The 25,768-nt window shown below is 43.3% G+C and overlaps 1 protein-coding gene across 4 annotated transcripts in view; it reads right to left on the reverse strand.

Annotated features, from left to right (window-relative positions):
* AP2A2 (adaptor related protein complex 2 subunit alpha 2) overlaps window positions 1-25,768 on the reverse strand; it is a 159,871-nt gene that overhangs the window by 89,960 nt on the left and 44,143 nt on the right. For all 4 annotated transcript variants that reach the window (XM_068260807.1, XM_068260808.1, XM_068260809.1 and 1 more), the window contains exon 2: window positions 10,334-10,402. In XM_068260807.1, coding sequence (XP_068116908.1) covers window positions 10,334-10,402 — 69 coding nt within the window. The remainder of the gene's footprint in view (window positions 1-10,333; window positions 10,403-25,768) is intronic.

Below are 25,768 nucleotides of genomic sequence, written 5' to 3' on the forward strand. Positions count from 1 at the left end.
GGCAGAGGATATATAGTTACGGTATATTTAAGGACCAGGGAGTCAGGTCTAAGCTGTATTCTGTCAGTCCATCGAGATAATGTTGTTCTGAAGGTGCTGGGGTGAAAGACTTTTTGCAGTAAACACTTCTTTGACACATTTAAATCATAACTTTGCAAATATTTTTTTTAAGTATTTGAAGTGGAATCTGTCCCAGTTGAGATTACCGGTAATTCACTTTCTGTTTGAATGACTGAATGACTGTGAATTTGCTGTGCAACACAGACTTAACTCTTTCAAAAGAGAAAGATAGAGGAAGAAAAAGACTTTTGTAAAATGTATGTACCCATTCTTTAGGAAGACATCAGCAGGGGATGCAAATTAACTATGCGACATCTCAAAAAAGCACAATCCTTAAACATAAGAAAATACTTAGATGGCCCCTGTTGCAAGGTTTGCATACCCTTAGTTACTTATTACTCTGTATTACCGCATTTAGCAACAATTATAGTGTTTTGTGATAGTTGTGGATGAAATAATTTTTTTACATGGTAAATCCGCCCACTCAAAAAGCCTCCAGTTTCTGTTAATTTTTGGGCTGTCTTGAATGAACTGTACATTTGTGATTTCCCTTAATCGCATTGAAGTCAGGAGACAGATTTCCACTCCAGAGTCTTCAAGGTCAATTTGCATTGCGTTTGGGATTGTTGTCATGTTGGAAAGTCCATGCGTCCCAGGCACAGCTTCCGTGGCCGAGGAGTGAAAACTGTATTCCAGTATTCTCGCATAACATGCTGCATTCATCTAGCCATCAGTTCTGACCAAAACCCATGTAGCTACGCCCCCCCCCCCCGATAAAAAAAAAAAAAAAGAAGACCACTTAAAATATGCAAAACCACACCTAGACAAGTATTAAAGCTTCCCAAAAAAGTAATTTGGAGTGATGAGACCAAAATTTAAGTTTATAGTCACGACTATAGATGCTACGTTTTGAGAGGCGTCAAGACCCATTTACACTATCCCTGCTGTGAAACCTCAGGTAGATCTCTGATATTATGTGGCATAGGTGCATTAACGGCTTTCTTCTGGCAATTTACCCATGCAGCCCATTTCTCTTCAAGTTCCTCATTGTGCATCTCGAAACATACACACCACTTTTCTGTAGAAAAGCCTGGATTTTAGCACAAGCTATGTGTGGCTCCTCCTTGCAGCAATATTCCTGGCACTTCTGGCTTGAATCCATGTTGATCCACCTGATTGTGGCTTAGTGTCAACAGAACACCTCAATTTCCACTTCTGTATAAGGAAGTGAACACTGCTGATTGGCATTCTCAACTCTGGGTAGCTTTAAATCAACTTCCTTTAAAGCAGTGGTCAGGAACCTTTTCGGCTGAGAGAGCCATAACCGTCACACATTTTAAAATGTAATTCTATGAGAGCCATAGGTTTCAAACTGGGACAGTGCAGATGCGCAGCAGAGGGCCATGTTTCCATGGTGATCTGTATACAGTTGATCCTCCGGGCAGCGGAAGTGTCAGACACGTCTTCAGCTTCTCTTGGGTTTCAACAACATCTGCAATTTCCCCAAGAGCCAGACAGGAGAAATAAAGACTAACAGCTTGTACAATTAGCTAACTGACTTGGGGATTGATTCACTTTGTAGGACAAGATCCCCACACTTTGGCCCAATAGGCTGCTAGTCAAGTGACAGGCAGCCAGCCTATTGGGCCAATTAAAGTGTCTTACAAAGTCACTGGACCTGACAGGGTCCAGGTAGGGACAATTGGAGTGGCCGTCAGTTTTGGGGGTAGCGCGAATAAGTAGCGCATGCTACAGCAGTAGCTACATAAATTTTACTTGCGCTGTCACACTGAGCTGCGCTGCTTGAGCAGTGTAGCTTAGTGAATCAACCCCTAACTGTGAGCCAGATGTAGCCATCAAAAGAGCCACCTCTGGCTCCCTAGCCATAGGTTCCCTACCCTTGCTTTAAAGGATACTGGAGGTAAAAAAAATAAAAAATAAATATTTACTTACCTAGGGCTTCCACCAGCCACCAGAAGCTGATGTGTGGTCTCCTCCATAGCACCCACCCACCCGGCCAGGACAGCAAATTCTGTGCTCGTGCTTGCATGTAAACACGCAGCTCCCGGCCTTATTCATCCTTTAAGTTTAACCACCTTTCCTCTCTATTCCTGTTACTTCAACAAGTCAAAGGAAAAATAATCTTTTTAAAAAAAAAAGTTTTTTACCCTGAAAAGGATTTGTCTTCCAGCTTCTGATCTGTTTTACAACCTCCAAAACTAGCATTTTATTCAGGGCGTGTGCACTTTAGGTTCACTGTATATTGAGAACAAAAAAACCTACAGTATTTCAGCTTGCTCACCCTATATTTATAAAAATCTAATTTAAAGAAATGTTCCCAGCAGAAAGTGTAAGTAAGCCCGTCACATTTGGTTTACTCGTGCTCTAGGCTGAAATCCACTGTTTTATATACTTTTATTCCAACCAATAATTACCATGCTAAACACTATTCTGCAAGCTTTCAGAAAAATTTTCAAATTGTTGGCTTTTTTGTGGAAGGAAAAGAATTATCTGACACATTTTTCCTGTTTTCATGTTATACAATATCCTTTTGTGAATTTCACACTGATTTTTACCCCCTCAGCTATATTTGTGAATGAACTCTGACCTATGTCTATGTATTTCCTGCACATAGACTAAGAAAATAAGCAGTTCTCCAGAATGTTATCTCTACATTATCTGCAATGCATTTCGACAAGTGAAGATAGAATTTTTACATTTTGCTGTATAGAACATTTTCTTTACACTATAACTTTCATAAAGTCGCAAAAATAGCATCCCAGAGTTACATTATATCTTACAACCAATTTGGGGGAGGGGGGAAAATCAGGCACAAGTAAGTTCTTTACACAGTTTGTTGCTGATGTTTTGCTTAGCTGGACTAGAAGCCGGAACTGTTGCAGTTAGTAAATATGGAAACTGACATGTTTATTACCTGCTTAGCTTTCCTGCTGATCTTCTGCCTCGAATACTTTGAGCCATGGACCCAGACCAAGCATGCAGATCAGGTATTTCTGAATGAAGTCTGACTAGATTAGCCACATGCTTGTTTCAGGTGGGCGATTCAGATACTACTGAACCCAGAAACATCAGCAGGATGTCATAACTAGTACTGTTAAAAGGAAATACATATGGCAGCCTCCATACCCATTCTCGCTTCAGGTGTTCTTTATGGTAGACTATTATTTTGCTGCTGCTGCAGAGAATTTTTTTTCTCAGTTTAATCCAGTAGTACTAATGATATAGATCATATATACTTGCGCATAAAACCAACCCACCAAACAAACACACACACAGACACACACTTTTTGCCTATAAAATAGTCCAAGAGCCACAAAACCCCCAACGTGACACCCTAGCACCTCCTGCAGAGCATACATTGAAGTGTGCCTTTGAAAGGTCATCTAGCTCTCTGCTGAACTAGCCACTAGAGTCCCAAGCTCACAGTCATGTGACCGCAGTGAGCCTGCAGCTCTAGCAGCGAGCGAGTTCAGAAGTTGCCGCATGGATGCATGCTGGAGCAAGGACAGGTAGATCTGCATTCATCAGAATGCGCCAACACGGTTTCTGCATAGGCAGCCTGACTTTAGGTAGATCGTCCGCCGATAGGCCAACCTCCCCACCTTACGCCCAAATTTGTCTCATCTAAAAACTACAGTGTATCACCATGGATAAGCCAACTTTTTGACAAACAGGAACCCACTAAAATGTCTCGAATCAGCTTTTGCTATTTGTTTGGAGCTAGTTTTGTAAGTTAAATAAAGATCTGTGTTATAAAGACAGTTCCATACAGAACAGTGTTTTACAACAGTGTGTTTAATGCGATTTGGGTCCTATAGGTGAAAAAAGCTTTATAAATGTTTTGCCGTTGTTGTAATGCAGGCATTTTCCAAATGCTTAATTCTGCATTTACAATATTTGTATTTTTTCGTTTGACAATTAAATGCGTTATTGCTATTTTTATATGAGTTTGCATGTGAAATTTTGCATTGTGATCTTTCCATTGAAGTTAATTAAATCTGTTTTTCATATACATTAACTTCTACATCACATGCAATTTTCAGTGCAAAAAGCAATAACGCGAATCAGTGAAAATTTACATATGAGTGCACATACAATGCGATGGACTCCATTCCATATGCGACGTTCACATTTTTGCCAATCTGTAAAGAGCACAACTTAAAGGGGAACTTCAGCCTAAACAAACATACTGTCATTAAGTGACATTAGTTATGTTAATTAGAATAGATAGGTAATATAATTTTTTACCCACCCTGTTTTAAAAGAACAGGCAAATGTTTGTGATTCATGGGGGCTGCCATCTTTTTGGTTGAAAGGAGGTGACAAGGAGCAGGAGACACAGTTCCAACTGTCCTGTGTCCTGATAACCCCTCCCAGCTGCACACGCTAGGCTTCAAATGTCAAATTCAAAATGTAAAAAAAAAAAAAAAAATTGCACCAAAACAGCAGAACGAGAGCAACATCAGAAATCCCATCATGCTTTGCACAGCATCAGGGGAAAAAAGCCTGGGCAGTTTTCTTTTGTGCAGCTAAAAATGAGGCTTGGATAAGAGAAACAAAGTTCTGATGCTGTGAAACTGTTAAAGAAACACCAGGCCTTTTCAGTGCTGCTGAGTCGATTTTTAGTCCGGAGGTTCACTTTAACAAGTGAACCCTGCCTCAGTTATCAGATCATCGTCTTTGTAATGTTAAACATGCATACATGTTTTACACAGACACTCAGTAAGGGGGCCCATACATTGGTCGATTTCTGCCATTGAAATATGGTTGATTCGATTGCGCCTATCGAATCATCTAGAAATCGATGCAGCAGGAAGCATGATCCATCGGCCGATCGATCGATTTACTAGATCGGTTCAGATAGAAAATCTAGGTGGATCGGCTGCTGGCAGCCGATCGATGGCCCATAGCATTGCATTGGATCAAATAGTGAAACATTGCATTTTGATCAATTTTCAATAGATTTCATTCTGATATCTATTGGAAATCTGTTCCTACTGTGTTGCACACATCAGATACATTCTTGTTAGATTCGACCTGACTGGCATCTGACCGTAATCTATCTGATGGTTGAATCTGCTGCAGATCTATAAGTGTATGGGTACACTAAGTGTTGCAAGTAATTATTAGCCATAATATTTTAGTACCAATCTCTTTACAGAGAGCATGCCTGACTACTGCAGAGTAGCCGGTTATGTTCCCTAGAAAGGGGAGGGGGGGGGGGGGGGAAGAACAAACAAAAATTCTGTATGTAGCTTATGTAAAGCAATACCCTCTTCTGCTCAGTAAAAAAAATTACCAGTGAGACCAGCAGCAGGAGATGAATGAAAAATTAAACATGTATGTGTAATATTTATGTACATTGAAACAAACCAGGAAATGTTGGTGCCTACTGCCAGCAGAAACTTGGGCGATGCCATAGGTGCCATTATAAATTGCAGCTACATAGTGAAATTTGGGTGCCCATGTTGCCTAATAGCAGGCATCATACAGTTTACCCACAATTAAAATAATGGTGCCTATATTGGATTAGGCATGGGGGGGGGGGGTTAAAGGTTAGGCGTTTTTTAAGGGTTATGGGGCAGTTAACTTTAGGCATGTGGGATGTATATATTTAAACATTTGCAAAGTTGTTTGAATGTTTTATGGTCTTTGCTCAATGGTGATCTATTAAGTTTTAATGTGTAGAGAGTTTCTATCTCTCTCCTGCCCCCTGAACTTTGATTCTGCCAGGAACATTTTTTGGGCTGTAATTAGTTTATCAGTGAGATTTACTATCTCCCAACAAGAACCCAACAAGACAGAAGCTGTCACTTGCATGCCTGGATAACTCTTTAGGGCAGGATAAAAAAAAAAGAAAAAAAGAAAAAACAGCCTTGGTAATGTTTTGCCCTGTACATACACATATTTCTCTCATCAGGTGACATGTTGCCTCGGGTACACTTTATAAAAGAGAAATTCCACTGTTGAGAAAAATGCAATGCATGCAGTTAACCTCAATATATTTTCAATATTAAAGGCAGATGCTATTTTCAAGCAGCTTACCTTGTTTTTATAAAAATATAATACAGGCATTTCAGGTTAAAACTGAGTGCCAGACAACAGATTTGTCCAGGTGTATGAAAACCAAATTTCGGCCATAGTCAAATCTTCCTACTTTCATCTGAAGAACATTGCAAAAATTAACCATCTGATTCCCCCAGAGGATCTTCCAACCCTAGTTCACGCCTTCATCACATCACGGCTGGACTAATGCAATGCCCTTTATGCAGGCCTACCCAAAAAGGACCTGCTCCGCCTACAATTAGTGCAGAATGCTGCTGCTAGATTGTTAAAGGGGAACTTCAGCCTAAACAAACATACTGTTATTAAGTTACATTAGTTATGTTAATTAGAATAGATAGGTAATATAATCTTTTACCCACCCTGTTTTAAAAGAACAGGCAAATGTTTGTGATTCATGGGGGCTGCCATCTTTGTCATGTGGGCAGCCATCTTTTTGGTTGAAAGGAGGTGACCGGGAGCATGAGACACAGTTCCAACTATCCTGTGTCCTGATTACCCCTCCCAGCTGCACACACTAGGCTTCAAATGTCAAATTCAAAATGTAAAAAAAAAAAAAAAAAAAAATTGCACCAAAACAGCAGAACGAGAACAACATCAGAAATCCCATCATGCTTTGTACAGCATAAGGGGAAAAATGCCCGGGCAGTTTTCTTCTGTGCAGCTAAAAATGAGGCTTGTATAAGAGAAACAAAGTTCTGATGCTGTGAAACTGTTAAAGAAACACCAGGCCTTTTCAGTGCTGCTGAGTCGATTTTTAGTCTGGAGGTTCACTTTAACAAACCAGCCTTGCCACTGTCACATTACACCGATCCTTCCCTCACTGCACTGGCAACCAGTAGACTGGAGAATACTCGTCAAGATAGGACTGCCGACATTCAAATCACTGCACAATTTGGGCCTTGGATACATCAATGACTTGCTGAAGCTGCACCACACCTCTAACAACCTCAGATCAGCAGGTTCTATAAAATTGGTCACTCCCTGAGTGCACCTCAAAACCTTTGGAGACGGAGCTTTCTGTCATACTGCCCTACTCTTTGGAATTCCCTACCATACCCATTAAAGACAGCCCCATCCCTGGAGTTATTCAAATAAAGACTGAAAAGCCACCTGTTTAGCCAGGCATTTCCAGACTCTTAGAATTCTTCCTGTGTTCCACAACTTACCAATCAGCCAATTATTGGTCTGAGCCATGCTTACGCGCTTTGAGTCCTACGGGAGGAAAGCGCTTTACAAATGTTAGTTGTAAAAAATAAGCAACGAGAGCTACCACACCTTCCACTGTTGCACGGTAACATAGTTTCAGCTATTACTTTAGGACACTGGCAAGCTGAATATAAAAATGTAAACAACTTTTAACATAAGATTACTTTTAACACCTTGTATGCTACTTTACCAACCCTGAGCTACTGGTTGCCATGATGGCTAAGTGGTTAGCATTTGAACATTGTAGTGCTAGTGTCCCAGGTTTTAATTAATCCCAACCACAATATGTACACAACATTCTCCACAATATTGTAGCGATTTCTTTTGAGTGCTTCTATTTTTTCTAATGTAAGGGACATTTATCGGCTTTTCTCTGAATTTGCCCTAATCTTTAGTAGAGGCATGGGACACCTGCTCTGGTGCAATTGTTCAATGTGTTTAGTAAAGCACTGTGGAAAGTGTGTCAGTGCAATAAGTTATGTCAATGTATCTTGGTACATGTGACGGATTCCCCATTCGCAGATGCACCATTTTTACAAAAGTATGTGCACAAGGCGTGCTCTGGAATTCCCCATAAGTTTTAGCTTGTGTTTCTGTCAGGAACAACATTCCAGGCCCCTTCTCTAGGAAGTGATCTGGTTTACTAGAAAGGTGACAAAACAAGCCATAAGGGCCCATTCACACTGGGGAGCTTTTCAGACAATTTCCGCAGATTACGTCCCACCATCGCCATTGCTTTCCTCCTGCCATTCTGTGCTCTTCATGTACTATAAAGGCAAAGAAGTACAGTGGTGGTGCTTTACCATCTCCAGCGATGTGTCTCACTGTCCATCTATCCACAGAAGCAGAAACTGCACTCTTTTACCTCCCGGTTCTCCTGCATGTCTTGTGACTATTGTGACTACTTGGCACATGTAGGTTAGGGTACGTACAGACATACGATAACGATTGTTCGTTCTGAATGACGAATGATGTTAAAGGAGGTATCGGCCGATGATCATTTGAAGAAAGGCTACTTTGAACATCGTTCGTGTACGAACGTTCTTGGAACGAGCGTTGCGTACACAACATGATGTATAAACTGAGTTCAAACACAAGTGTCAAAAATAACAAAAATGCAAAGCTTTGAGAACGAACGATCCACAACCGATTGCTGTACAGACATTACTTTTTGAACAATGGTCGTTGGAGAAGATCTGGCAGAATGGATCGTTCTTTACCAACGACATATCTCGTTGGTTGTTCGTTTTAATAATCGTTCATGCACTTTTTACGAACGATCGTCGGGCAATGTTGTCGGTAACGATCGTTTCCAACGACTATAGTGTGATGTCTGTACGCACCCTAACAAAGGCAAGCAGTGAGTGGGCAGACACCAAACACATAGCTGTAGACAGCAAGGCACCACCTTGAGCACCACTGCTATGCTTCTCTGCCTTTACAGTACCCTAAGGCCCACCTCCCCACCAGAGACAAATTAAGTTTAAAACAGGAAGCACACATACAGTATCAACCTGCCCTTACTGATAATTTTTGTTATGCGAATATTGACAGAGGTTCTAATGTCACTAGTGACACCATGGGAAGCAAAAGGAGAGGTCAGCTGGCTTAAAGACAGCAACATACAAACATGTTCCAATCTTCACATCTTTATAGAAAACCTGAGCCTTGTCAGAAAATACATCCGCACACAATACTATGCTCTGCACAGCTGTAACAGTGAGCTGTCCAGAAAAGTCTAAGCAGGAGTCACAATGGCAGAGTACAAACATAGCTAATCCCTTCATAGAAAAGAAGCTATATTCTGTTGCTTGATAAATTCTTAGCATCCTTTTGAGTCCCATGTGTATACATACCTACACAGACAAAAATGGCATCCAAGGGCTTTTTATTACTGCCACACACAAAAAAAAAGGCCAGTAGGCTTGCATTTGTCAATAATATGGTATGGCTGCGGGCAGCATTACAGAGGAAAGGAGATTGCACTGACAGTGGTGGATGAGAAAACGCTACAGGTGTCTGCCTGCTCATCCTCCCTAGTTGCTATGGTGCTGGAATCTCTTGTCACGACATTATGATGCTGCTATTCTGGAGCCAGATTAACTCCTCCACATCCTGCAGTGTACAGCTCTTTCTCCATTCACAGGAAGGCAACAGATGACAGGGAGAGAAAAAGGACTGGTAAGGCAGTAATGGCTAGATGGCAGAGCAAGCTATAGGTTTTCTACTTATAGATCTCATCTACATAATATATGCAGAGTGAAGTGGGATAATATGTGATGAGCATTAAAGACATACAGAGGAAAAACTATATGTGCCCTTCTGGATTAACCCTCTCTGCATATTTTGGGTCTATACAGTTTCTAATTTTGAAATAAAAAGGTGGTAAAGAAAACTCATGATGACAATACATTTTTAAAAATTGACTGCATTTAAAGAATACATGAGGTGAAATAACTGACAGCAGATTTACTTACCTGGGGCTTCCTCCAGCCCCTAGAAGCCTCAGTGTCCCTTGCCGCAGCCTCTGTGTCCCTTCTCAGCCACTCTTCTGGGGCCCCCTGTGTAGCAGCCTCCAACCCAGCCGGTGGCCTCTGCACATGCACGCGCGCCACTTGCAGTTAACAGGCACAGACCGCTCCCAGCGATCGGAGTGCAATGAAGGAACGTGCATGGCAAGGCAATGCATGCACAGACTGGCTGCAACTGACACATTTAGTAGGACAGATGGCGGAGGATCAACGAGGCCTGAGAGGAACGCGAGGGATCGAACAACCTGAATGGAGCTGGAGGAAACCCCGGGTATAAGGTATGTATTAATATTTTTTTTTGTCTCAGGTACACTTTAAGCATTATCTATTCTGCCACTTTAAAGTTACTGCACTGAAATTTTGCTGGAACAAAACCTTCTGGGAAGACAGACGTTCATAGCGTGCTCTGGAATATGTCTGTTAAATAAATATTGTAAAATAACGCATACCCTTAAACTTGGAGCGAATGTTAGCCAGTTCCTTGTTTATCCTTTTTATTTCCGCTTCTTTGCTTTTACCTGGAGGAAAACGAGAAGAAATATTTTCATTTCTGATGATTAGTTTTGTCATTTCTATAGATGGAAATATAAAATCAAAACTATTCTTAGCAATACCAAATTGTATGATTAATGTTAGAAAAAAAAAAATCTTAACCCTCTTTTCAAACCTGAAAAGAAGTGATCCCTCACGTGCCTAACAAGCTCAGCATTATGTAATCTCTGGTACCAGGAAGCAAACCTGGACTAGATTCTCATATACAATGTCTGTTGGCCTGAGAACACTATAGTGTAGCTCTACAATGCAAGCAGCAGGGCTTTAGAGTTGGAGCAATTTTGGGTACCTGGAGTCGGAGGTTTCATAAACAGAGGAGTCTGAAGATTTTTTTTACCAACTCCACAGCTGTGCCAAGTTTTAGACTACGGAGTCTGAGTAATTTTGGGAACCTGGAGTCAGAGTTGGAATAGGTGGTTTCATAAACTGAGGAGTCGGAGTTGGATTAGGATGATTTTAGTACCGATTTCCCAGCCCAGCAGGCAGTCATGCGCTTTGGAGAAATATATAGCACTTAATACTGCTATTGGGAGTTAAAAGTCTACCCTCTCACCAATTTCGGGGGGTACAGGTTACCTTATAAGGATATCTGGGGGATGCAAAAGGCTACCTAGATCTGTTATCTTGGGGGAGAGGAGAAGGCTTCTTAACTGTTTATGTGACAGCATGTAGCTACATTGTTCTGATATCTGGGGAACATGGCTACTGTTTTTTTTCTAAGGGCACGTGGCTACTTAATTCTTTACTGGGAGGGAAGGGGGTACATGGTGGCTTGATTTTGGTATCTGGGCGAGCACAGCTGCTTAATTCAGGTACCTCACGGCCACACAGCTGTTTAATTACTTTAGCAGTAAAATGCATTGCTCTGCTTAGGGTCCTGCACATTTACTGTTTTGTACCGTGTTTCCCCTAAAGTTAGACCTACCCCGAAAGTAAGGTCTACCTTATATTTCAAGCGTGCTTGAAATATAAGCCCTACTCCGAAATTAAGACCTAGCTGGGGGATGCTTTGTGCATGGGGAGGTGTGTGGTCTCTTACCACACCTCCCTTGTGGCTGCGTCCCCCTCCGTTCCTAGTAATTCCTCAGACGGCGGTGGCATTGTAATTAATCTGTGAGGGCGCCCTTTGACCCTCACGCAGTACGCTAGGTCGGGCTCTGCGCTGTCGCTCTCTACCCGGTCATCATGTGCGCCCGGCTGATGCGTCCCAGGCACACATTGATTCAATGTGCGCCTGGGACGCATCAGCCGGGCGCACATGATGACAGGGTAGAAAGCGCCAGCGCAGAGCCCGACCTAGCGTACTGCGTGAGGGTCAAAGGGCGTCCTCACAGATTAATTACAATGCCGCCGCCACCGGAGAAATTACTAGGAACGGAGGGGGACGCAGGCACAAGGGAGGTACGGTAAGAGCCTCCCCATACACACAGCGTCTAGCTCCTCCCACCCCTGAAAATAAGCCCTAGCACTAATTTTCTCCCCAAAAAGAATATAAGACAGTGTCTTATATTCGGGGAAAGACGGTAGTAGTAAAACGACAAAACTTTATCAAAGTAATGGACTAAAGTGCCTGTGTTGAGAATGAATAAAGCTGACAAAAGCATAAAAACATTCGTAATTTTTATATTAAGAGCCACAGACACAAAAAAAACCTTGCAGTTCATCTGATAAAGAGTTTTACGTGAAAAACGATTTAATATGCATTCCCAAATGTACTCATCTCACTAAATGTAAGAATTTCAATTTAATTATTATTATTGAATTTATAAAGCGCCAACATATTACGCATCGCTGAATTTAACAGAATTCATTAATTATTACATTTATTAGATTATAGTATCACACACAGGACCGGCACCACGCTGAGTATTATTAGCTCTTTAAGGCTTTATTAATGCAGACATGATAAGCAACAACAGACTGCTGTTTCGGCCTTCACCAGCCCTTGTCAAGTTGCTAAGTGATCATATACATACACAATACATCAAACATACATATATAGTGCAAAACCCGCCCCAAACATGAATCTGTGACCAATCAAGGGAGATGCATACTGGAGGACCTGATGGGAGACTGCTACAGTCCAAAAGGACCAATAATCACAAAGTGTTTAAATGGCACACCAGCATTTTGAAACTTCTGGCCTTGGTGGTGCTCCTGGACACTTGAGGAATTCTGCATTGTACCATTACCGGTGAGCACCATGGCTGAATTTGAAGTACCAGTAGAGGATACTTTTTATTATTCCGGGACCCAAGCCGCTTCCATCCTGGCATCCATTGAGACTGATACAGCCTTCCTCCTGAAACCGGATGTGAAGCCTCTACAGACTGAGTATGAGGTCCTGAGGAGAACTACGATTAACTTGAAAGTTCATGCTAAAACCCTGGCAGAATACTGCAGAGCCCACAGGATACCACGTGCTGTTCGAACACATGTGGCACCATTAATCTTCCCCAAGGTTCCGGAATTTTGTGATGTGTGGGTCCGTACATGGAACAAGGCGTCCTATGACGCAATGTTGCATAACATCGTTAGGATTCAAAAGGAGATACCTGTGTTGGGTGAAAAAACTGAAGCCACACTCCAACGGATCAAAGGACTCATAATGGAGGAGGATAATAAGAAATTTACTGAAGCTGTTGATAAGAAACTGGCAGAGTATCTAAAAGTCCAGGAGGAGACTAAACGTTCCAAGTTTAATCGTGACAAATCGGATTATGAGACAGGTTATGTGTATCCCTGGCAGAAACAGGTTGCACCATCTCAGAATAGACCAACACGTCGTTACAGGAGGACACCGGGTAGAAGACGTCCTGGAGGAAGTGGATCAGGAGCTGGTTCATCGGGCTAGAGCCCTCTCTTGTCTGCTCGCACATGTATAGTATGGAGCCGCCAGGCTTATTAGGACCCAGAGACTTCCCTCACCTTAAGTATCTGCTTTTATTTTTTTCTTTAAAAAAAAAAAAAAAAAAAAAAAAGAATAGTCCCATTTACTTTAAAAGGGAATCAGATGTCAGAGGGATATGAAGACTGACATTTATTTCCTTTTAAACAATGTAAGTTACCTGACTGTCCTCCAAATCCTTTGTCTCTAACTTTTAGTCATAGACCTGGACAAAGCATGGAGATAAGGTGATCTGACTCGAGCATAAAAGGTGGCCACCAGGGTTGCTCTCACGAGTAATTACCCACAATTCAAATGAGGCTTAATTGGCGCAGGTGTGCGGCGGGGATACAAGGGGTTATTTACCCAAAATTCCACCGTGTGCCCTGCGTTCCAAACAGCTTGCACGTGTCCTATTGGTCGCGTTTGGAACACAGGGCAGATGGTGGAATTATGGGTAAATAACCCCTTGTATCCCAGCCACACACCTGCGCCAATTAAGCCTCATTTGAATCCCGCATTATCACACGTGAGAGATACCCTGGTGGCCACACGCTATAAATTGTTGAAAATCTCTATTCAATTCGAGGTTTACAATCAATTTTTCTGACTGATTGTAAAACTTAAAAAAATCTGACCTATGCACCACACGTGTAAAATTTTTACCAAATGATGACAAAAAAAGGATTGAAAACTCTGAATGGTGTAGGGTACATTGTCAATTTCTTTTATACATACTCCCAAGTAATTTTCTCAATTTTCATAAAAATTGATCAGAAAAATCCAGCACTACCGATCGACTTATCGGATAAAAACAGGAAACCGATCGGATTTCTTGGAGAAAAAAAAAACAAAACACCTATAGTTTTTTTTGAAAAACCAATCTTTTTATCGAATTGCCATAAAATCTGGTCATCGTATCATGTGTGGCCACCTTAACTAGATTAGCCATGTTCTTGTTTCAGTTGTATGATTCACATACTTCTGATGCAAGAGAGATCAGGACAGTAAGGAAAGTGGTATTGTTTAAGGGCTCTTACACAGTAAAACGTTGCGTTTGATGCGACGTTAAGGTCGCATAACGTGCCCCTAATGCAGCGCATTGAAAAACTATAACTTGGACGTTATGTAGCCCTGCGTTTGGTGTGCAGTTTTCGCCGCACGGTGATAGAACAAAAACGGCGCATGCGTTAAAAAAAAAACATTACTGAGCATATGCAAACAGTCTAACGCAGCTAAAAACGTGTATAACGCATAGCATACAGCACTTTCATTTAACGTGCAGAGTGAGGCCTGGAACCCACTGAAATCCGCAAACGCAAAACGCAACCGCTAGAGTTTTGCCTGAGCGGTTTGCAAGCGGATTCATGCGAGTTTTCGGTCGCGTTTTGCAACAGTGTATTTTTTTCCTCAGCGGTTGTGTAGCGTTTTGCGTTTCGCGTTTTTATCCTGATTGGTCCTGTGAATTATTTTTAATTTTGTTACAGTGTGCTGAACCGCAAAACGCTAGCAAAACCGCTCAGTTTAGGTTTTGCTGAGCGTTTCTGCTAGCGTTTCAATACTTTACATTGAAGCGCTAACACTCCCAAAATGCTGCAGGTCCTGCGTTTGCGTTTCTGGGAAACGCAAACGCTCCTGTGGAAGTTGCCCCATCCATTAACATCAGCTGAGCGTTTTGGCAAAACGCTAGCGTATCGCAGCGCTGCCAAAATGCTCAAAAAACGCTCTTGTGGGTTCCAGCCCTTAGACACGCTACAATTTATTGTGCATTACATGTTGTAACATGCAACTTTAACGTTGCACTGTGAAAGAGCCCTAAAAGGAAATAAATATGGCAGCCTCCATATTCTTCTCACTTCAGGTTCAGGTTTCATGTTTTTAGCTGTGCTTCAAGCACACATAGCCCATTCTGAAGTGAAAGACTTGCTTCTAAGTCACCCCCTCTTGCAACATCTCTCCCTATTAGCCTTTTATTAACAAAATTTCTACATTTATAAACACCTGCCAATGTTATATGTAGATGCAAAAAAGTAAGGGAAATGAGCAGTGGTCTTTTTTCAACAAATAAAGGGATCCATGAATACGTGAGATAAATGTGAATAGCAAAAAAAAAAAACTGTTGCAAAGTCTGCCCAGATAAGGGTTTCCAACAGTCTGATGGAAGAGAGCCAGGCAAGCCCATACTGAGGTGTCAGTAGAAGATAGGCAGTATGAAACGTTCACAGAAATTAGGCTACAAATAATTTCAATGGGCAAGATAACCATAATGACATATTTACAGAACTGAATGTGAGGGCTTATCTTTTCATACCTACCAAGGGGTAAGGGAAAATCCCAAGACCCAGTGCCTTTATTTTTTCATAGAGCAGGAGAATAAGCTAAAACCTCTTGACAAGTTTATATTGCGGTTAGCCTCATGAGATTTCCCTTTTTGATTTTTTTTTTATTTCTTATGAAATAGCAAAGCACTGGACAGTAGAAACCCTGAGGGTATTATTTGCACTATGGCATTGTGGTAAGCTTTTTTACCACAAGAGGCCGTTAAGTCGATGAAAGTCTATAGAGACTTTCATAATGCGCTGCAATGGAAGTAGTTAAATTGCCATTTAGCCACCGGAAAGTGAACCAGGGCTGTGGAGTCGGAGTTGGAGTCGAGGCAATTTTGGGCACCCGGAGTTGGAGTCGTTGATTTAATAAACTGAGGAGTCGGAGTCAGGAGTCGAGTCGGAGGATTTTTGTACAAAATCCACAGCCCTGCTAAGTATTGGACTAAGGAGTCGGAGTCGAGGGTCTGAGCCATTTTGGGTACCCGGAGTCGGAGTCGTGGTTTCATAAACTGAGGAGTCGGAGTTGGAAGATTTTTGTACCGACTCCACAGCCCTAGTGAACAGTTCCTACCGCATGGATTATGCAGCAATCCAAGTCTATGGGGATGCAGTAAGTGGTGCGACAGGGCGTGCTTCAATGGGAATCCTGACGCATTTCCTGTCCAGCAGGTGCAGTGTTCTCCCCAGAATTTTTTTCCAGCCGGGTGGCATGAAAAAGTAGCCGGGTGGGTTGCAACCAGGGGAAAGCAGGGCCGGCAACTCTGCTTACAGCATAGGACATCCCTGTACCCCCTATTACGTCCTCTGCACCCCCTATCATGGCCCATGCATTCCTGCACCCCCTATCACATCACATTCATCGCTGCACCCCCTATCACGTCCCATGCATTACTGCAATCCCTATCACCATGCGTCCCTTCACCCCCATTACTCTCACCTAATACTTTACTGCAGCTCCACCTATCTCCCAATAGACAACTCAAACAATACTATTACCTTATAAAATAGGTTATTGCACTCAGACACATTTCATACAATACTGTACCACTATCACATTCCACATATTACTGCACTTCAGTATGCTCCCTTACATCACCCGCCCCACTCCACATGATTGCACCGACCTACAGCTTATTAGTGATCCCATCCCATCACCCTACATTACAGCACATACATTGCAGCATTACTACAACCATTCTATTTATAAATACACAACCATTCTATGATTATTACACCCTGCAGTATAGGGTACCCCTCTGCCCTGATCCAGTATGCTTGCACTTTAACACCGCTTCCTCCCCTTAACCATACCGCCCAACTTTTTGAGATGAGGAAGAGGGACACTTAAGCCATGCCCCTGCCACACCACCATCACAACCCTATTCATGCATACCATAAAGATTTCATAAGAAAAATATGTTGTTTTATAATTCAAACCACCCTGGTCCTTTTTATCCTGGTTCATTTTCCTTCATGGTAACATTTTACTATTAGTGATATATCAATTTAAAGGATGGGAATAAAATTTACAGTCAAACACATTTTTAGTGGAGAGAGATATATATAGATAGATAGATAAATATATTTACATAGAAAGAGGGACGAATGAGGAGGAGAGAGGGACAGGGGGACAGGGCTCCCAAAGAGGCACAGGTGGGAGCTATGCCTTAACATTTCCCAATGTCACCCCCTCCCCCTGCTCACCCCATTGGCAGCCGCGAGGATGAGCTGAATGGCCTCCTTGAAGTAGTAGGTGCTTGTCCACGGCACCGTCCTGCCGCTCTGCTGGAACACTGTGACCCACTTCCTCAGCCCGCTGGTGCCCGGCTTCTGATCGCAGTACGGCGTCACGCTGAGTGTCTTCACAGCCATGATGGCTGCGAGGAGTATACACGTGCTGCAGGCAGCCCAGGGGAGCCACTGGCCAGGCCACTGTACGGACGGGAGGGTGGGTGAGAGTACTGGAGGGGACCGGAGGATGTGCTCCCTAGTTCCGGTTGCGCTTCCTGCCTGTAGAGTTCTGTTTCGATCTTCAGATCGCTGCCGCAGGGATATGGGAGAGAAGTGATGTGCTGCTGCAGTAATGCGCTATAATGATGCAGCGCAGCCGGAACTAGGGAGCACATCCTCCGGTCCCCTCCAGTACTCTCACCCACCCTCCCGTCCGTACAGTGGCCTGGCCAGTGGCTCCCCTGGGCTGCCTGCAGCACGTGTATACTCCTCGCAGCCATCATGGCTGTGAAGACACTCAGCGTGACGCCGTACTGCGATCAGAAGCCGGGCATCAGCGGGCTGAGGAAGTGGGTCACAGTGTTCCAGCAGAGCGGCAAGACGGTGCCGTGGACAAGCGCTACTACTTCAAGGAGGCTGCCGCTGCTCTTAATATGACAACTCTACAGGCGCCAGGAGGGCAGCGCAGCCGGAACTAGGGATTGCAATTCAGAGGGAGACCCGCTCTATGCGAGCAGACAGCAGCGCACATGAGCATGTGATGCGGGCGGGCCTTGGAGCACCCGGGCGGGGTTTCAAAACAGCCGGGCGGCCCGCCCACTTAATAGGTCCTGGGGAGAACACTGAGGTGGTATGCCACTGAATGTAGGTGGGCCTATGCATATGACCCTGTCGCATGCTCTGCTGTAGGGTCATATGAAGTGCAGCTGAGTCATGCGGTGGTACCATGGCAGCCTCCCTGCACTGCCTAAGTATAAAACCAGCTTTAAACATGGTGCTACTTTTTACCAGTAAATACAATTTATTGCTATTCAAGAATCCAACAGTAAGTTGCACAATAATCAAATGATGGTTTTAGCAAAGTAAAAACATTTTTTTAATGGAATTTATGAATTACACATCATAACTCAATTGCCCACATGCAATTCCCTTTTTCTCCTGAGTTTTCTCTTAGGAGAAAAGCTTTCACCTATTTAACTTTTGGAATAAACTTTGAAGTACCAAAAATTTAAGTGGAAAAATACTATCAAAACTATTTTAAGCATTCTCTTGCTTGCTGATTTAAAACAAAAATATCACCTAGGAGAAAATGCAGTGGAAAAAAATAATCAATTGCATATGGTCCAATATGTTTAACAGTAGTTCCATTGACCAGGTTAATAATAATAATAATAACTGCAACACATGCCGACCATATTTAAAGGTAAGAACACGAGCTATGGCCAAGTGAGAAGGAGGTGTTCTATAAGCAACCCTCTGGCTGTGCATCTTAACCTTTACACCTTCAGCCAAGTCCTGGAGACCCTGCAGAAAAGCCGACCCTACAGGGACAGTGTCCTAACCAATAGGGTTACTGGTTATCCAAGAGGACCAATTGTCTAAGATCTTAAGCTAAACCAGAAACTGATTAAGCTAAAGATTTGATACTTACCTGGGGATTCCTCCAGCCCCATAAGCACGTCTGAGTCCATCACCGTCCTCCTGCGGTCTCCCGTCCTTCCACAATCAGCCCCGGTAACTGGCTCAAACGCGTCAGTCAGGGTCTTCTGTGCATGCGCAGGAGGTCCACACACAATACAAATACAATACCCAAAGTTTTGTGCAGAAAACCTCTTTGCATCATTTTCTATCACCTGGCTGGATTTGTAAAACTGTCTAATTGTCAGATGCAGCTTGGTTGCATGAAATTTTGGTTTACCAATTCAATCAAATCAAAGAAGCCACCATACATTAATATGTACAGTGTTGTAACCCATGACAATTGTTTAAAATTCTCCATTAAAAATGTAAAACCTGAGTGACTGCTATGGTTGACTGTACTTTTTATACACAGCTTCATGAACTGTAAAGTCTGTATATGATGTTTTCTGAAAGCTAGGACATGAGTACATCAGCTCTGACCTTCTGAAGTACTGCCTTCATTTCTAATGAAATCTCAACAACATTCACCACTAGTACAGCTGCAAGCCTAAAAACGTAATTGCATTTTCTGCTTCAATGCAGCACTGAGCCTCAAAATTATGAAAAAAGGCAAAAAGCTCAAATAGGTTTTGTTATTTCTGGTTTATGTTAAAGAAAAAATTGGCGTGAAGAGGAGACAGTTGAGACGTGCCCCAGCATAAATGGCAGCTTTGTTTCTGCCAGGACTTTATGACAATATCCAGACACTGCTAGCATACAGAGGCAACAGAGCTACTGAAAACTACATTTCAGTCAGGGCAGGTCGTTGAATCTGCTCTATGGCCTGATAAAAATGTAAACATACCTAAGCATTGCAGAGAGTACTCTGTATGAAAAAAGACGTTTCAAAGTAAATCATCTACTAGAGGCCAAATACAGGAATGAAATCTAGTCTCAGTAGCTCAGTTCCAGAGAGTTGAGTCTTAAAGCACACCTGAACTGAGAGGGATATGGAGGCTGACATTTCTCTTTAAACAATGCATACGTTGCCTGGCTGCCCTGCTGCTGCTGCTCTGGCTCCATTACTTTCAGCCATAGACACTGAACAAGCATGCCAATCAGGTGTTTCTGACTGAAGTCAGACTGGATTAGCTGCATGCTTGTTTCAGGTGTGATACCAGGCAACTGGTATTGTTTAAGAGGAAATAAATATGGCAGCCTCCGTATCCCTTCTCAATTCAGGTATCCTTTAGGGCCCGTTTCCACTGTTGCGACGCGATTTCGCCGGCATTCCGACGCTTGTAAAAACGCATGCGGATGCGTTTCCGCATGCGTTTTTACCCGCGATTTCGCATGGCAGGGTGCCATGCGAAATTAACCATGACACTGCCAGGGCAAAATAACATTGAAAAAGGTGCGAAATCGCACGCGAAATCGCGGGTAAAAACGCATGTAACAAACATGCGTTTTTACTATTAAATACATTAGCGGCGATTCGCACGGATTCCCGACGCAGGCGAATTCTGTGGGTCCCGTCGTGCAGATTTGGCCCGCCGCCAAATCGCTCCCGCACGCCGCACATGTGGAAACAGCCCCGGCCACTTCAGTGTAACAAGCGAATCCGCATCTCGTCGCCGCATGCGGATTCGCTATGGTGGAAACGAGCCCTAGCCGTCTCTTCATGGCCACCTCCATCAGCCTGCTGCACCAGCCTCTTATGTTACTTGAACTGCACTTATAAAATTTGAACTCAAAAAGTTTAATTATGTGCAGATTCATTATGTGTACTTTATAGTATCACATATTACTATATTTTTAGAATAAACTATTATATGCTTTTTTAAGTTACTCCTGTATACTGCCTGAAGAAGTAGTGAAATACCTGCAAAATGCATTGCATTGCAATTTTCAAGTGTTTACTTGTATTTGACCAACTGAGTCTTCAATAGGGAGGTAATATCACTACCTCCTATTTTTAAGCTGGGTTTAGAGTATTTTATTCTTTCCTGGCACCTTTGTTTCATTCAATTATTTCCCTGTTTATCTGTGACTAATCACAAGTTGTATTTTCATCCTTCAGCTGTGTCAGCTGACTGCCGCGGCTGGGAGGATAATTTGAAAGCACATGATGTTAATATGCCTGCTTCCATGAAAGCAGGAAGTAGATACACTGCAAATTTATTGCAGGAGTTCTGTAAGCTGTAACAGTTTTTCTCATTAAAAGCTCATCATGCTGTTGCATAACTTTAAAAGCAGAGAGGAATTTCTGAGTTGAGGTCCGCTTTAAAGTGGACCTGAACTTTTGCACTGGACAGAAGGAAAACATATAGAAATGCACTCTATGTATTTAGAGAGTTTAGCCTGACTAATTCCCCTCATCCGTGACTAAGCACAATTTGTAATTTGATTCCTTAGCTGTGTCAGCTGATTGCCATAGCAGAGAGCTCATTTGTAAATACAGGATGTTAACAACAGGTCTGCTCCCATGAAAGCAGGAAGTAAACAAACTGCACATTGATTGCAGGATTTGTATCAGCTGTAACAAAGTTGTTTTTCTTTACAAGTTAATAGAGCTGAGATGAAGTTCTGAATTCAGGTCCGTTTTAAGGCCCATTTTACACTTCTTGCATCACGTGGCGTCGCGCTACTCTCCCCCCTCGTCGCAGTGGCAATTTAAATCTATGAGATATAACACATGACATGTTCCAGGTGCCACAGAAGTAAGGCACAAGCTGCAGTACGTTATCCTGCGTCGTGGGTTAATAATTTTCTTCAGTTTTTTTGCTTCAGCTGCACCGTGGCTAAAGCACTCAGTGCAACTTTTCAGCTGCGGTGCGATTGGTCTAAAACACACTGCTACAGCGGAACACAAGTGTAAAAGTACATTAGATGAAAATTAAAGCTAAGGTCAAAAGCCCAAAATTCATATGTGCTCTGCTTACTATTTAAATAATGATGTGGATTTTTGGTACACGATGCGTTATCCAGAAGCACTTGCCTATTCTCTGTAAGCATTATACAGTACTCATATGAAAGCTCAGGCACATTTCTATTAACATACCTCATCTTCCTTCCCTCCAGTCAGTATGAAGCCATGCCCTACAGCATTTTAGGAGCGGAACCGTAAAAGAGATGTGCACCAATCAAAGCCAGGGTGTATTATCCCAAACTATATAATATACTAGCTGGAAGTAGATACAATTATTTCACATTACCAGTTACCAGGAGTGCAGCTAAGGTTTTTGTGGCCCCAAGCGGACTGTAGAAAGAGGCCCTATCCCGGCAAAAAATGGGTGTGGCTATCCAGCATAAGTGAGCGTGGCCATGACATGTGGGTGGAGCGGGAGGGCGGATTGAGGCGGGGCTGTTTGTGGGGAAAAATTGATGTGGGAGTGATTGGGCGTGGCCATGACATTGTATAGGCGGAGCTTAACCATAGCACAGCAAATATAGCCAACTATGACCATTAAATAATAAATGCAGCAACAGTTACCCCAGACACCAGATAATAAAAACGCAATTTGTGCAACATTTCAGCAGTAAACAAACGCAATTTGGCCCACATTTCAGCTGAAATCAAACGCAATTTGGGCCACATTTCAGCAGAAATCAAACGCAATTTGGGCCACATTTCAGCAGAAATCAAACGCAATTTGGGCCACATTTCAGCAGAAATCAAATGGAATTGGGGCACATTTTCAGCAGAAATCAAACGCAATTAGGGCACATTTTCAGCAGATATCAAACGCAATTAGGGCTGCAAAAAGAAAAGAATTTACTCAACTGGCACTGACAGAAGTCTTCTCTCCCCGTCTCCCGGCCGGCTCCTCAGGCGCACAGTTCCCACGGAGCTCCCTCCCTCCTCCAGTCTCCCGCGCTGATTGAATGCAGCGCTACGGGAAGATGGCCACCCGAAGCCCTGTACTGGAGACATAAATAGTCTCCAGAGCAGGGCTTTGGCGGCGGCCATCTTCCCGTAGCCCTGCTCTGCCAGCCCCGCGCCGGGGCTCTGGGAAAACAGTAACGTCACGCCGACGTCACGGAGCCGCCGAGGCCCCTAAGACCTTGAGGCCCCAAGCGGCCGCTTGGTTTGCTTGGTGCCTCACGGCGCCCCTGCCAGTTACAGTGCTATTAAAAAGTATAGCACGGTCATCTGTGTTGCCTAATGTGAACGAGGCCATAGAGAACAATTAAGTTACAACTGCAGGTTCGATACAAGTCCAGAGAAATCTAGCTGTGCATTTTTCTCCTGCAAAACATACACAAGCTTTTTTGAAACAAAACCTACATACCACTTTACAGCAACTGTAATCTGAAAATGAAACAAGTTATGTACTATGACTAATCCCTACTAACTCATGAACTTTGTAAAGTCATTAGCCAGTGAAGTTCAAAGGTAATAAAAAAAAACAACTACTAGATTATTACTGAAGCTTCTGTACCACATTCCTTACATAAAATGCAAACTCTGTGTTCATTCAGAAAGGTGTAACTAGAGATCAGCATGAATACAATTGTGTAAGTAAAACTTATGGGCAACTATCAAAGTTGTTTCAGCATTACAGAGAAGCAATATAGGAATGCAAAAAAAAATTATTATTTTTTTTCAGAGACCGTCATTAAGGAGCGGAAAATGCCATCTTTGGCAGGGGTCACCATTACTTATAACATTTTCAGTGTGGCATCATTCATTATCTGTTCCCTCCCTCAATGCTGTGCGAAAGCTGTGGTCACGTGGCAGCAGGAGTGTATGAGGAGCGAGAGACTACCCCTCTCTCTCTCCCTTTGTACTGCAGAATACCACGTCCCTTGCATCGTGCGCTTTAGGAGCCTTAGTTGAAAAATGGTTTGAATGAGAATCACTGCAAAATCGGTGCTATCAATTTTGCCATGATTTTTCAAAATCACTGTGATTTTGCAGCAATTGAATTGAATTGAATGCAAGTCAATAGGAATGCAAAACACTTGGCAGTGTGTTTCAGGCCTTAGGGGTTGTTAGGCCCCGTTCACATTACAAACACGGATGGCCATGCGTGCGGAACGCAACGCGTACGAACGCACGCCATCCGCATTTGCGTGCGTTGCGTGGCTGATCCCATCACTGAAAAGTGAGTGGGACAGCCATGCATTTTTACAAAAAATGCATGCAGCATGCGTTCCTGGACCGCACAGGTCCGGAACGCATGCAGTGTGAACTTCAGACAGTGCACTCTATGCTCTGTCTGATGTCGTGCGTGTCTGCCTCCTACTCGCGTTTCCAAAACGCGGCTGGAAATGCGTGCAGTGTGAATGGGGCCTTAAACCTTTTGTATTTCAATAGGGGCAATACCAGTCTTCTCAAGTAGCTATTCTGGGCAATTAAAAGGATAAAAAACAAAAACTTTCCCCTTAGGCCCCGTTCACACTTGCGGTTGTCAGCCAAACGGACCGGATGGCCTGACCGGATCCGGACCGGATCCGGATCGGAACCGTACGGTTCTGATCCGGATCCGATCCGGATCCGGTCAGGTTGCATCAGGTGTTCATCCGGATGCGATCCGGATCCGTTTGGCAAAAGTATCGTAAAAAAAAAAAAAAATGTTGGGGTCTGGGAGGTCAGCAGAAGGGGGACCTGTGGAATCAGGCCCTCTGCTGTTTAGCACTCACCTCCACCTCCAACATGCTGCCAACATCTCCAGCTCGTGCTGCTCCACTCCAAAATGCTTGCCCATGTGTCCCCGATCCAATATCGCCGCAACAATCCTCATAGGAAGTGGGGTAGAACATCCGGATTTTTTGCCAGTGTGTTGTGCGCTCTCCGGTTCTCATTGGTTTCCATTGGCCGGATGGTGCAGTCCGGCTCCGCCCCGGATACGGCTGCCGGAGGAGTCGGACCCAAAAATAGCGCATGTTGGAACGGACACCGGAGTCCGGATCCGGTCCGGCTCCGGTCCGGACGAAACGGACGCATGTGAACCGTGGCATAGACTTACATTGCTATGCCGTGCGTCCGTTTCGTCCGGCCAGCATGCGGTGCGGCTCCGGCACGGCTATTCCGGATAGCCACCGCTAATGTGAACCGGGCCTTAACGCAGTCAATTACAGGTCCTTCTCAAAAAATTAGCATATTGTGATCAAGTTCATTATTTTCTGTAATGTACTAATATTAGACTGTCATATATTTTAGATTCATTACACAAAACTTTAGTTCAAGCCTTTTATTGTTTTAATATTGATGATTTTGGCATACAGCTCATGAAAATCCAAAAGTCCTATTTTAAAAAATTAGCATATCATGAAAAGGTTCTCTAAACGAGCTATTAACCTAATCATCTGAATCAACTAATTAACTCTAGTCACCTGCAAAAGATTCCTGAGGCTTTTAAAAACTCCCAGGCTGGTTCATTACTCAAAATCGCAATCATGGGTAAGACTGCTGACCTGACTGCTGTCCAGAAGGCCATCATTGACACCCTCAAGCAAGAGGGTAAGACACAGAAAGACATTTTTGAACGAATAGGCTGTTCCCAGAGTGCTGTATCAAGGCACCTCAGTGGGAAGTCAGTGGGAAGAAAAAAAAAGTGTGGCAGAAAACGCTGCACAACGAGAAGAGGTGACCGGACCCTGAGGAAGATTGTGGAGAAGGACCGATTCCAGACCTTGGGGGACCTGCGGAAGCAGTGGACTGAGTCTGGAGTAGAAACATCCAGAGCCACCGTGTACAGGCGTGTGAAGGAAATGGGCTACAGGTGCTGCATTCCCCAGGTCAAGCCACTTTTGAACCAGAA

Source organism: Hyperolius riggenbachi, chromosome 11 (genome assembly GCF_040937935.1).
Source record: "Hyperolius riggenbachi isolate aHypRig1 chromosome 11, aHypRig1.pri, whole genome shotgun sequence".
NCBI lineage: Eukaryota > Metazoa > Chordata > Amphibia > Anura > Hyperoliidae > Hyperolius > Hyperolius riggenbachi.